Source organism: Lipotes vexillifer, unplaced genomic scaffold (assembly GCF_000442215.2).
Source record: "Lipotes vexillifer unplaced genomic scaffold, Lipotes_vexillifer_v1.1 scaffold44, whole genome shotgun sequence".
Taxonomy (NCBI): domain Eukaryota; kingdom Metazoa; phylum Chordata; class Mammalia; order Artiodactyla; family Lipotidae; genus Lipotes; species Lipotes vexillifer.
The window spans coordinates 593984-608682 of record NW_006787415.1 but is presented as its reverse complement, the minus strand read 5'-3'; the positions used below and the strand labels follow the sequence as shown (position 1 = coordinate 608682).

The window sequence follows — 14699 nt, the reverse complement described above, 5'->3', positions numbered from 1 at the left end:
TGCTTTTCCTTCATAATCTGAAAAAAAAAGTTTGTAATAGCATCAGTTTTACAAGTGGTAGGTGAACTTTTTAAAAAATCCAGTTAATTACACACTAATCATTACAAATATAGACATTACATCTATTGCAGCAATAACAATGCAACAGTAGCATAAATGAGCGGGTCTTTCCGAGCATATAATTTACTCCCTAGAAATGATTTAGGAGAAAGGAAGTACAGTCTATGTTTAATTGTTTACACTACAGAAACGAAATAGATGGAATAGAAAACACCATAAGTGACCCATAATATGCATCCTGCCACTATTATTATAAAATATTAAGAGGAAACATTTTTTTAAAGGGAAATATATTTTAGAGAAATGTCCATGTTAAGCATCAATGTAAAAAATAAAGGGTATTATTCAATATATTCAAGTTAAGAAACTAGAGGCAGGTATTTCCACAAGTAATTCCACAGATCGCTTACTGTTTATCATGCCACCTTTTTTCCAGGGCTTTGGAATCTCTTGTAGCATTTTCCCAGCACCCAGTGCCTGTCTATTAGAGTTAACATCCTCTTTCTTTGCCCCCCTATCCAAACATTCCCACACTCAGTGCCCCCTGCACCTACAAACATTAATTGGAAAATACTGTCATTTGTTTAAAAAAAAAAAAAAGGCAGTAAAGGGGAATAGATGTCCTGTGATTTCAAGTTGGTTACCTTTCTTTGCCATTTTCACCAACGTGAGACAATCCTCATAGGCATATTTATAATGATAAATGAGGCCAATCACATTTTAAAATAATTTCTGAAAAAGATTCAACTTAACTACAAGTCAGTGTTATTAAACATTTAAATTAGAACATGTTCCTATTTAGTGGTATGTATAAACTCTAGTCATTCAAGAGAAAAATAATAGACCATTGAAAAGCTGTAAATATTCTAGCAGTGAGTCACTGATCAGAGTTTTCAAGATCTGCTTAGAAATACACACATACATTAAAATGCAGTGGGTACCTTTCCCCTGGTGTGACCATGAAGTTTGCTAGCTTGGTCTAGGGCATTACTTGCCAAGCCAAAACTAAGATATTTATTTTAATATGTGAAAAATGAAATGCTGAGTTAATAAAATTGTTGCAAAGTGAAAGGAAAGTGGCACATTCTGAGAACCATTTCCAAACCTGAAACATATTCATACCTGGTACAGCCACACCATAGACATTTGTGTCCTGTATGAAATCCAACATTCCAACAATATCAGCAACCTCTGTGGTTGCAATATTTTCCCCTTTCCATCTAAACAAAAAACAAGTTCCAGTTAGTTACCTATACTTGAAGAATGAGGTGCCCAGCTTTAAGTTTTAGTGTCTTGCATTTGGCTCTGTGCAAGCACCTAATAATAAAAAATAATGGCAGTTTTCAAAATGAAAAACATTTCTAAGGAAGAACTTTTTTGAGAAGTCAACAAAGTCAGTATCTGTTTTTTATTTAAAATTACATTATCTGTGTCTCATTGGTATCAACTGCTACTGTAAAAGGTTTTTTTTTAATATGTCATAAAAAATAAGATAACAACGAATCCCTCTTTGTTTTGTAATATAATAACAGTGAAGTACAAAGAAAGCATTCTCTATCTCTAATGATAGAAAAAACTGAAAGGAAAGCTATAGTTGTCTTTTGGTGTACTGACCCCCTTTAATTTCTAGGAATTAACCCCTTTGGCTCTTTTAATGCATATGAATGTTTTAATTAAAATGATTTGACAGGCTTCCCTGGTGGCGCAGTGGTTGAGAGTCCGCCTGCCTATGCAGGGGACACGGGTTCGAGCCCCGGTCCGGGAAGATCCCACATGCCATGGAGTGGCTGGGTCCGTGAGCCATGGCTGCTGAGCTTGCGCGTCCGGAGCCTGTGCTCCGCAACGGGAGAGGCCACAACAGTGAGAGGCCCGCGTACGGCAAAAAAAAAAAAAAAAAAAAAGATTTTACATAACGTGACCTCCTAACATGACACAAAGAAGGTGAGGAAATATAATTCATTTATTCATTCAACGTTTTTGTACTGTCTACTGTCTGTCCTCTACTGTTCTACAGTCATTGATTAGTAAAGCAAAATAAATTCATAAGCCTAAAATAACCCCAAGGAATTAAAAAAGCAAATATAAGAAAGGGAAATTTTGCTGTTTCACTATTTTTGCCATTAGGTCAAGAATTAGACCATATTTGACTAAATTGGTTTTCTGTTTTAACCCTACCATTTAGACTTCACATAAGCCTGCCTGTATCATATGCTAAAAAAAAGGAGCTCACTGATTTGGATCCAAAAGATTCGTTAAGATAATTACAAAAATGACATCAAAATGTAACTTATGTTTCAATCTAGAAACAGATGGGCAGTGAATTTTTAAACTCGGAGACATTATTGAGATAAAAGCTCTCCGTTCCCTGAAGATAGGCAGCAGGTGGTGTATAATGTTTCCACAGAGCCTCACTCAGAGCAGGGTTCACAATCACGGAGCATGCTTTGCAACCGACGCTATTTCATACCTGAAAGTGTCTCCAATACGGTCCCAAAAATAAAGAAAATTCTCCTGGTCTTGGACCATTAAATCTCCAGTGTTAAAGTAAACATCTCCCATCTTAAAAACATCACAAAGCAATTTCTTTTCTGTTTGCTTCCTATTTCCAGCATAGCCAAAGAAGGGATTCTTTGCATTCACTGGAGAAATGAGAAGTCCAGGTTCCCCTGGGAGAGAGGTATTTTCAGTGATTTGATTAAAACTATTATTACACACACCATGCATGTACCTAAGTTACATATGACCAACACATCCAGTGTAGCTTATATTACTTTCCTCTGAACTTATTTTTATTATATTTGACATCAATTACTCTGGGTGCCTAAATCTAACACCGTTTCACAGACTGCCAAAGCACAAATCACTTTGGAAAAACTAACAAAAAGGAAATTGAATATAAAGAAATGAATATTAAATTTATTTTACATCCTGGGTGGATACAGCCATGGCTACTTTTTTTGATTATGTAGATTCTAACACTGATAATAATGACAATTATATAAATAACAACTACAATAATAATTTTAAATAAGATTATGATGGTAGCAATATTTATTTATTGGGCACTTACTATGGAGCAAGCCCCATGAGAAATGCAACTGTCACCTTATTAATTTTTCAAAGAAATCCTTTGAAATTCATCATTATAATCCCTATTTCACAGGGAAGGCACTAGGGTCCAGAAGAAGGAAGTATGTTAGCAAAGTCCAACAGATAAAAAGGAATGGACCTAGAACTCAAATTCAAGTCCCTATGATTTTTCTGTACAATATTATCTCTGATTTAATAAATATGTTATTAGAAGATAAGAATATGTTTTATTCCTCTGGAATGTTACTCTGGAAATCCCCAATGGACAGGAGATAAGGCACGCAATTTATTAGTTTTAATTACATTTAGACACATTATTTAAAATAATTTTTAATCAGACTTATTCAAGTTAATCAAGACACTGCCCAGCAATCAACAAGGTAAAAAACTACTAAGAGTAGAAGACAAAGGGGAGCAGTAATCACTTCCCCAGAAGATTTCAAGGCCATTGTTGACTTGTTTTGGCCACTGTGAAGACAACTAACATCTATGTGATGGGTTAGATGAGGCTGTATTCCAGCAAACTCTAAAGCAATTTATGTCATTTTAACACTCTTTTTTCAATTCTTATTGCTCCCACTCCTCTGGACATTATAGGTTCCAAGGGCACACATATCACTGGCCCAAACTAGCCTGCCCTGACTCAGCAGGGACCCCTCACTGTCACTGTCATCACCAACACCATCATTATCATCGTTAGCATAATCACTGCCATTGTTACACTTATTGAGCACTCTCTGGGTACCAGTCACTATTCTGAGCACTTTACATATGTATCCCATCTCATCCTCATCACAAACCTGTAAGACAGGGCCTCATATTGTCTTCATTTTACAAGTGAAATTGAGGAAGAAAAAGTAATTTGCCCAATATTACACAGCTGCCAAATGTTGAAGTTGGAATATTTTTAACCAGGTCCATCTGACTCCAAAGGCTCTTCCTCCCTCGCATATCCCATCCATCTACATCCCCTATATAAATTTCAGAATTTTCTAAGCCTCTTATATTTCCCTTAAAATTTATGTTCTTTATTTTTCTTCTTCAGGACACAGGTGATAGTTTCTTCACTGACAAATTAATTATTGCAAATGCTTATAAAGGTCAGAGTGCTCCCTCCCAGGCATACTTTATGAAAGACACAATGCTTTAATGTAAAATAAAATTGAGCAACCCATAATGAGAATTACAAAATTGTAAAGCAGATATTTGGGGACAATCTGTTTTTGAAAAACCCTGAGGTTGCATAAGCATTTCTGAGATTCAAGTTCCAATATCAGATATTATTGTAATTGTAATAAATAAAACACACTAGAAAAGAGTGCTTAAATAAAGTTCTTTGCAATCTCCTTAGAAGTGACTTTTTTCTTAGCTGCTGTCTATAGAGTTGAATTAGAGAAAGATATTTGATAAACGTTCTTGAAATTCAGAGGATTGGGAAATTTGCTTCTTAAAAGACAAGGCTTATATTTTTGTCCAATCTTTCAGCTACCAGGAAAACAACCAAAACACCAAAACCAAAACAAAGAAACCCGGGTCTGTGACCTTTATCTCCATATTTGAAGTCATCTCTGAAATGTAGTTTAAACATATTCTGAGGCAGTAAAAAGTAACTTTGGCCTGATTCTTTCAGACTGGATCTCAAACCAATTCTAAGGGCACATCTCTACATTTAATTTTCTAGATTGATTATATGCAGCTGCATGTTAACTGGGGCAGTTGCTTTCATTAAAATTTCTAACCCAAAACTATGAGAAAGACTAGCCTGGTGGAAGGGGAGTGGGAGGAAGAGAAAGGGAGGGAGGTAACTGGCCACATGACAGGCCCTCCAGAGGGCTCTGCATACATCATCTCATTAAACTATCAACAATCACCTCCCCAAAGAAATACTGCCACCTCTACTCTGCATGTGAAGAAAATGAGACTCAGACAGGCTGAGTGACCTACCCAAAGTTGGACAGTTTCTAAGTGTGAGAGCCCAGATTTAAATCCAAGTCTGTCTCAATTTCCACTATACATAGAATCATAAATTGCCATTCATTTTTATATTATACCTTGGTGGTACAGGACATCAGACATATGCCACTGTAAGAGTGGTGGATTAAGAAAACTATAAGCCCACAGTAATCACTTTTAAATTTTCGTAATTACCATCTGAGTGACCCACGTGGGGCCTCTAACTTTAATAATTAAACCATTCTACCTGCATTAAAATTCCAAATAAGTCACATATTAGAAATAACCATTCTTTCTCTTCTAAATTCAGTAATTAAAGAGAAATTCAAGAACTTTGCCCGAGGAGACATCTTCAAATACAAGAATCTTACCTTTTCTCACGTGACTACACCAGCCCTGTTCATTTCTAATGGGTTCATCTTTCTGAAAATCATACTTTATCAAGTGAAAAGTAAAAAAAAGCTGCAAAAACAGAATGAAACAAAAACAAGATTTAGTTATTTATTTGTACAATGACATCTCCCGGTAGTAGATTTAAATCTCAGTCAATTGAAATACAGAATTAGAATGTGGATTTATTAAAACAAGTAAGCTTTCCTGGTAAAAAGTTAAATAAATATTTAAAAATCAAAACTGAAGGTGTTAGTAACCAGCGCTCATGTACTGGCATTTACTTTCACTTCTTATATGTTGCACCTTACCTTAGAAAAGCCTTACTAATTCTAATCTTTTCTTTTTAAGTTTTTTTTTTTTTTGATGTGCACCATTTTTTAAAGTCTTTATTGAATCTGTTACAATATTGCTTCTGTTTTATGTTTTGGTTTTTTGGCCCCGAGGCATGTGGGATCTTAGCTCCCCGACCAGGATCAAAATCTTAACCACTGGACAGCCAGGGAACTCCCCTAATGTGAGTACCAGGAAGCAATCCCTGCACAAAATCACATACTCTGCTAACTATAGTTAAGAGGATACTTTCTTGCCTTCTCTTTTTTGCAATCTTTCAAACATCCCTTGAAATGGAAAGTTTTAATAGAACTAAAATGTCAACTATGTGAATGCAAGGATTGTGTTGTGTATTTTAACTTACCATCCCTTGAAAAGGGATTAGATGCCTCAAAAGTACTTGTTTTTGTCACTTACTTAGACCTTTTCCCCAGGCTTTTCAACTTAATGTCCTTAAACTAACCCTCAGTACTTCTGTACACAGTTGTGGTGTAAGATGGAAATGTGTTGGAACATCCATCGGGAAACAAGCTAATCGGACATCTCTCCTTGACCCCCAATATTTCCAGCTCCTCTGCTATTTTAACATTCATATTACCATGTCATGCAGATTCACAGATCCTCAAAATCTGACCCTGGGAGAGAACTGCAGATTGGTTCAATCCAACTCCTTCATTTCATGCATAAGAAAATTGAGGTTTTCCCAATCAATTAAACAAGCAATCTTATTAAGCTGAACCAGCACGTAGTAAACTAAAATGGAGGTGATAAAATGAAGTGAGAAAAAATAATTAGGAAGGACAAACAAAGGAGAGAAAGAGAGAAGAAGGAGGAGCATGAGGAGAAGGAGAGAAACAAATAAAGAACAAATGGGAAAATATGAATAAAATTAATGAGATAAATGTAATAGTATAATTTATTATCAAAGACTAAACAAACATCTCAGGAAAGTCAGCATGTAACTACAATCACAATTCATTGTTTCAATTAAAATACAAATGAGAGCAACTAATATATATATATATATTATAAATTTATTTATTTATTTACTTATTTATTTATTATTTTTGGCTGTATTGGGTCTTCGTTGCTGCGTGTAGGCTTTCTCTAGTTGGGGCAGTGGGGGCTACTCTTTGTTGTGGTGTGCGGGCTTCTCATTGAGATGGCTTCTCTTGCTGCGGAGCACAGGCTCTAGGCTCTCAGGCTTCAGTAGTTGTGGCTCGTGGGCTCTAGAGCACAGGCTCAGTAGTTGTGGCACACGGGCTTAGTTGCTCCGCGGCATGTGGGATCTTCCCAGATCAGGAATTGAACCCGTGTCCCCTATATTCACGGGCAGATTCTTAACCACTGCGCCACCAGGGAAGTCTGAGAGCAACTAATATTGATTGAGTACTTACTGTATCTCAGTCACTGTGCTAAGAGCTTTTAATTTAATAATCAAAAACCCTATAAGGTAGAAATTAATATTATCCTATTTTAAGATGAGGGCCAATGAAAGAGACAGCAAAGCAAAAAAATTTTTACTCTTGACATAAAGATTCTTATTAAAATGCAAGCTTGCATCTTGTTGGTCTTTGTCTGTAATTGGGCTAATAAGATATTGGCTACTTGCCTAATGACTGGTCAAAAGAAAGATTCCAGAGGTTCCAGAACTGCATTTATCATTTTGGCCAAACTAGAACAGAGTCCTGTTTATTACTCTCTCGTGTTTTAACATGCTTTATATTTTGAAAAATTTGCCCAGCAACTGGTAATATCATCTTTAACATGATTTCTTTTAGATTAATTTGGCAACCACACGCATGGGTAAGATTCATTCCACACCAAATCACTGTTCATTGCACCTGTTATCAGATACAGGGGACTTGATGGTCAGAAATTGAGTAACTTTATAATACAAATGAAATTTAAATATATCACAGCACCTTCTAGAAGTAGCCTGGATCAGAACATTAAGTTTCAGCTAGACGGATTTCTATTTTTTTTCCTTCCTTCAAGAGGACCCATGAGGTTACAAAAATGGTTATATTATAATAACACAAATAAAGAAATAGATGCCACACTTCAGTATCTCCTAAATGTATACTATACATACATGTACAGGTATAGGTATAGCAAGAGGTATACATGGCCTGAACACAGCTGCAGGGGGTCTCATTTGTAACAGTCTAGACAAATGGGTCCCCAGAACTGTACAGCATACATCTATGTGACTGTGCACACTGGCCCTTGCAGTTCCCACACATACCTGTACGCTTTTGCATATTGAGATTTGTAAATTTAGAAGTTAGAAAGGAAACACAAAAATTATTTCCTCTATAAATAAATGAGTAGACTTTGAATCCCGAAGAAAGTGACTTGTCAAAGTCAAAAAGTCAAGTAGTGGCAGAGCTGGAACTAGAGCCGTAGGTACAGTGATTCCAATTCAGGATTTTTTGCCTCAGTGTTATACTACATTGCTTTGACCTATACAGTACAGGCTCATTTATCCCACACCATAGACAAAGGGTGGTTTCTCTGTTTCCTTAAACAGAAGACCCTTAAAAGATACACACACACACACACACACACACACACACACACACACACTCATAAACTTATCATCTCTCTCTATCATAAATATACATTTATATACCTATAGTAACATGTAATATTATATAAAGTTGGGACATTATGAATACTCATTTCTAGGATGCACTGTTATGCAACAGCATAGTTTTCTGAATGGTTCGCAGACTTGTATTTAAAAAATAATCATTTAAAAAAATCAAGTAAAACAGAAAAAGAAGAAAAAGTTAAATTTCCCCAAATTTTAACCAAAAGTAAACCATTCTTAACATGGTGTAATATATTCTCAATACAAAGTGATCCCTGGCCATTCTACCTAAAATTTCAAAAACCGCCTCCCAATACATATGCACACACACACAATCTCCTTTCCCTGTTTAATTTTCCTCTTTTGCACTAATGAGTATGTGCTATAGACTGTATTTTATTTATTGATCTTGTCTGTTTTCTGTCTTCCTCAATAGAACATGACCTGCACATGGGCAGGAATTTATGTGCCTTTTGTTCACTGTGCTCACTTGTGTCGGGCATACTGGAAACTTATTATAAATATATATAAAGAAGGCATTTGATGAACATCATTACAAATGCATTTAAATCAATAGAGGGAAAGGTATGAAACTGATTAGTAAAATAATTTATGAAAAATGAAACCACACCATTCTAGTAAATGCAATCAATTTAAATTTTCTTGAATTTAACAAAAGAATATGGAACCAAAGTTAAACTAAAATGTGTCTTTAGCATAAGAGATACCAGTCCCTATGGGGTCAAAGAATTTAATTTTAGGCGCAAATTTAATTAGAGGCCTGGCCTTTGCTCTCAGCTTCTGGGAGATAATCTCAAAGCCCTCACAATGTCATGAGGGACAGGACTTTTTATTTGCCTAAGGACCTTGGGCAACCAGATAGTAACTCTATGATTGGGAGTGGGTCTCTGAGCCACACCAATAATGTTATGTAGGGTTGGGGCTTTGGGTCACCCAGCTTGACCTCCTGAGGGACTGGAGATGGAGGTTGACCACAGTGGCAGCCAACTAGATTTATAAGATTGAGTCCCCACAAAAGACTCTGGACACACACACACACACACACACACACACACACACACACACACTCATAAACTTATCATCTCTCTCTATCATAAATATACATTTATATACCTATAGTAACATGTAATATTATATAAAGTTGGGACATTATGAATACTCATTTCTAGGATGCACTGTTATGCAACAGCATAGTTTTCTGAATGGTTCGCAGACTTGTATTTAAAAAATAATCATTTAAAAAAATCAAGTAAAACAGAAAAAGAAGAAAAAGTTAAATTTCCCCAAATTTTAACCAAAAGTAAACCATTCTTAACATGGTGTAATATATTCTCAATACAAAGTGATCCCTGGCCATTCTACCTAAAATTTCAAAAACCGCCTCCCAATACATATGCACACACACACAATCTCCTTTCCCTGTTTAATTTTCCTCTTTTGCACTAATGAGTATGTGCTATAGACTGTATTTTATTTATTGATCTTGTCTGTTTTCTGTCTTCCTCAATAGAACATGACCTGCACATGGGCAGGAATTTATGTGCCTTTTGTTCACTGTGCTCACTTGTGTCGGGCATACTGGAAACTTATTATAAATATATATAAAGAAGGCATTTGATGAACATCATTACAAATGCATTTAAATCAATAGAGGGAAAGGTATGAAACTGATTAGTAAAATAATTTATGAAAAATGAAACCACACCATTCTAGTAAATGCAATCAATTTAAATTTTCTTGAATTTAACAAAAGAATATGGAACCAAAGTTAAACTAAAATGTGTCTTTAGCATAAGAGATACCAGTCCCTATGGGGTCAAAGAATTTAATTTTAGGCGCAAATTTAATTAGAGGCCTGGCCTTTGCTCTCAGCTTCTGGGAGATAATCTCAAAGCCCTCACAATGTCATGAGGGACAGGACTTTTTATTTGCCTAAGGACCTTGGGCAACCAGATAGTAACTCTATGATTGGGAGTGGGTCTCTGAGCCACACCAATAATGTTATGTAGGGTTGGGGCTTTGGGTCACCCAGCTTGACCTCCTGAGGGACTGGAGATGGAGGTTGACCACAGTGGCAGCCAACTAGATTTATAAGATTGAGTCCCCACAAAAGACTCTGGACATCAAGGCTGGGTGAGCTTCCTGAGTTGGCAATAATCCATGTATTGTCACATATCAATTCCAGAAGAGGAATATCCTCCCGACTTCACAGGAGAGGACAACTGGAAGCCTTGCATTTGGTACCCTCCTGGATTCTACCCTACTGCTCCTTCCCTTGACTGATGTTAATCTATATCCTTTAGGTGTAATAAACTGTAACTATTATATGGCTTTGGGTGAGTTTTGTGTTCCTTCCAGTGAATTATCAAACTTAAAGGTAGTCTTAGGGACTCCCAAGCTGCAACTGATGTTAGATGTGAAGGTGGTCCCACGTGAACTGTTTTCTAACTTCACAGTTGGCTAAATTTCTTAGTCTCTAAAAGATGCCTACTTTAAGACAATAAAAAAAAGTTTATACAAATGTGAGCAAAAGGAGCCTGTTTATTAAGTCTCATACTTTATCTTTACTTTGTATCTATGGATTTACCATCATAAAAGATGAGATAATCAATACTTATACCTTCTTCTCTCCTCCCACACAATTCTCATTTTTGTTAGTTATAAGTATTTTTATATTGTCAGGATTTATACTTCCATTCGATCTATAAACATAATTCAGAGCTTTTCAAAAATCCTCTATATTTAAGTGGATTCAAGCAAACCTTTCAACTGAAGGTGGTTCCTTCAATTTCTAAACTGCTTTATCTTCATGTTCACTAGAATTTTTCATTCAGTGAATATAAAGAAGTAGTATATTCCTGTAAGTACATGGGAATTATATTCTCTGATTTCTTAAAAGTTTGAGAACACTACTTTGTTGCTTTTGGACTTGAAGGATAAGTTTTTAGAACTAAAATTCTTAGGTGAAAACATTACGTTCTTTTTGGGGGAGCACTGAGTGTAATGTTTTTGTTTTGAAAGATCCCTGAGACATTTCCCATCTTCACCGTATACTTTGTACATCTTTTGCTTTTTCTGCCTTAGCATCTTCTTATGGTTCTTCAATTTACGTTCAGTAATTTCACCAGAATATATATACTTCCTGATGATCATTCTGTACCATATTTTTTCCCCCTGGAACAGAATGTGCTCTTTTGCTAAAGATTCAAATCTTTATTTTCAGGAAGTTTTCTTCTATTAGGTTTCAAATAGTTTTTTTCACTTTGATTTGTTTTCTTCTACCAGAACATGAACGAACCACATGTCAGATCATTGTCTATGCTTTCAAAATTTACCTTTTTAATTTATTTTATATTATTATTGGCTTATTCTTTACATCTGTGTGACTCCTTAATCCCATCCATCTTGCTAACAATGTTTTCAGTCTTGTTTATTTTTAAGTCCTTCAGTGTGGTGTTCAACTCTGTAATATTTTCATTTTTCCCTTTTATTCTTTTTCCTTTGGGTTGAGTATGCCTACTTTCCAACTCCATTTGTTGATCTATGATTTCCTTGCATTTTCCTTTGAGCTCTTATGTTTAAAGAGAACATTATTACAATTTTTTGAACCTATGGGAAATTGTTTTTCTAAACATTTTCTGGCCATTTGGGGGGACTTATTATTTTGATATTCATCCACATATTTTTAGCTGTTTTTTATTTAGATTCATTTTCTCTCTTTCTTTCAAGTTTTATTTCCTCTATGAATATCATGTTTGTTCCTTCCCAATTATTATTACTGGGCATAGAAAAGGAGAAGGCAGTCCCCAATTTTTACTTGGATTTGTCTCTCAAATGCACTGTCACTAAATTTTTTATATTATTTGCTTTGGGGGCGTATATAGGACACACCTCCCTTCAGTTTCATGCATTTAAATAGTAAGCATAGCACAGAAGAAGGACATTTGGGTCAGAGGAACTCTGTTGCTGCTTCATCTTTTTCTTTCAGTTTTAACATCCTATCTCCATTTAGAGGCTGATTCCTCTCTCAGATGGTAAGTGTAAACCTCCAATAAGTTTAAATTTTTGAGAGATGCATTTAAATCTCCTCACATAGTTATGAAACAGTTATTGGTCCAATTTTTTTCTGATTACCTGCTATGTGATGAAACAACATGCAAATGAAATGATAAAAGACTAGAATTCATATGACATTGGGTACTTTTTTTTCATTTTCAAACTGAAAAAAAAAAAACAGAAAAAAAATCAGAAGTTGCCCAAATAAATTGGAGACAATCATAACTTCCTGCATTATGGACATTATAACAGTGTGACAGGGACTTTAAGATATTAGAAAATTATAATGAGGTCAAGCCAGTAATACAAAATATAAATCTTCATTGTATTCCTATTACATGATTACTTAGGAATGACTCAGCTTCACCAAAAAGCTTTAATTATGAATACCAAATTTTTAACGGAACCAGTGCAATCCATTGAGAAAATTAACTGTAAAGAATGTAATAATACTCAGTAATATCAGCACTTACTTTCCCCCAATTATTTTTGTTCACAATGCACATGTATTTCTGAAATGTCAACAAAACCCTCACAGTCCCATAAAACGCATTATAAAAATAGTTTGTACCTTCTTTAAGTTTCAAACATTAGGGCAATTTATACCAGCTTTGAATCTATTTCTTTACTCTTTAAAAATTATACTTTTATCTCTTTTGATAATCCTCACTAAATGTTTCTTTTTACTTTTTTAAATTATGCTTTTTATTACTTCCTTCCTTTTATACTCTTTGAGTTTATTTTAGTTGTTTTTTAAAATTAACTTACAGAAATGGATATTTAGCTCACTAATTTTCAGCTATTCTTATCTGAGCTTTGAAATGTAACATTTTCATTATGATTCAGCTTAAATTATTTTCTATTTCTATTTTTCTATTATGATTTTTTTCTTTGACTCAGAAATTTAGAGATGTTTCATTTCCAAATATATAGGAGATGATCTAGCTGTTATTTTAAACATTTCTATCTTAATTAAACTGTGGTCAGAGAACATAATCCATATATACTCAAGCCTATGAAATTTGCTGGAATTCCCTATGTGGTCCTGTAATCTTTGTGAATGTGTGATAAACGCTTAAAAATAATGGATATTCTGCAGTTTTTAAATGCAGTGTCCTATATATGTTCATTAGTTCAAATAGTTTAGTTATTGTATTATTCTAATACACTATGTCATTGAAAAAACTTTTTGTATGTTCTATCAAATAGTAAAGAGCTAAAACAAAATATTCTACTATGATTCTGGATTTGTTTATTTCCCCTTGAGTTTATATACATTTTGATACTTTTTTAAAATTTTCATTTTTATTATTTAAAAATATTATTGTTGAATATAAATTCTACTTTGATAATTATTTCCTCCAAACAAGTTGAAGATATCTGTCCACTATATGTTGTCTTCCATGGTTGCTATTGAGAAATTAGCTGTCTTTTACTCCTAAGGAGGTAATTTTTTGGCTACTTTAAAAATTTTAGTGATATCTTGACATAGTTTTTAAGGAAACCATATATTAGAAGCCTACATATAATTTTCGAGTGATATAAAAATGAATGGAAAGTAGTAATAGTGGATTGAAAACACAGAAAATGGAGTCAAATTAATATATATCGGGACCTATGCTTGTTTATACATTATATCATTAAATTTGAAAACTGAACAAAAGAACTATCATTATTCCCATATGACAGGGGGAAAAGATGGGAGATAATTGAGGTTTTCACAGTCTATGGCACCACAGTTCATCTAGAGGCCACTATGTTATTTATAGAAGTTCTCAAATTTAAAAAAAGGTGATAATATTTAGCATAATTTACAAGCACAAAGTCTAGAGGAGAGGTTAGCAGATCTCAATATATTTCTTTTGTAAAGAAAATATTTTACTTACTTTGTGAAGGAAATTCGTTCTCCCAACTGATCCAATTTTCCCAGTGTGATTCATGAAACAAATGTTTCCTTCAGTAGCTCCATAAAGCTCACACATCTTAATATTTCCAAATCTGTCTAAAAATTCTCTCCATACGTCACTCCGTATGCCATTTCCAACTGCCAAACGTACCCGATGATCCTTTTCTCCTTCTCTCTATTAGAAGAAAAGATTTTACTAGTAATTTATTATTTCCAGTTCCCAATTTTTTCTTTCATTGCTATTACTTAAATAGCAACCATCCAGAAGTAAGTTGAATGTGTGCAATAATGCAA

The 14699-nt window shown here is 34.5% G+C and overlaps 1 protein-coding gene across 1 annotated transcript in view; it reads right to left on the bottom strand.

Annotated features, from left to right (window-relative positions):
* The window catches only part of SLC27A6 (solute carrier family 27 member 6), a 65138-nt gene that overhangs the window by 4916 nt on the left and 45523 nt on the right, over window positions 1-14699 (bottom strand). The window contains exons 5-8 of the mRNA XM_007459993.1: window positions 14386-14580; window positions 5475-5565; window positions 2528-2726; window positions 1183-1280 (exon numbers count right to left, since the gene is read on the bottom strand). Coding sequence (XP_007460055.1) covers window positions 1183-1280; window positions 2528-2726; window positions 5475-5565; window positions 14386-14580 — 583 coding nt within the window. The remainder of the gene's footprint in view (window positions 1-1182; window positions 1281-2527; window positions 2727-5474; window positions 5566-14385; window positions 14581-14699) is intronic.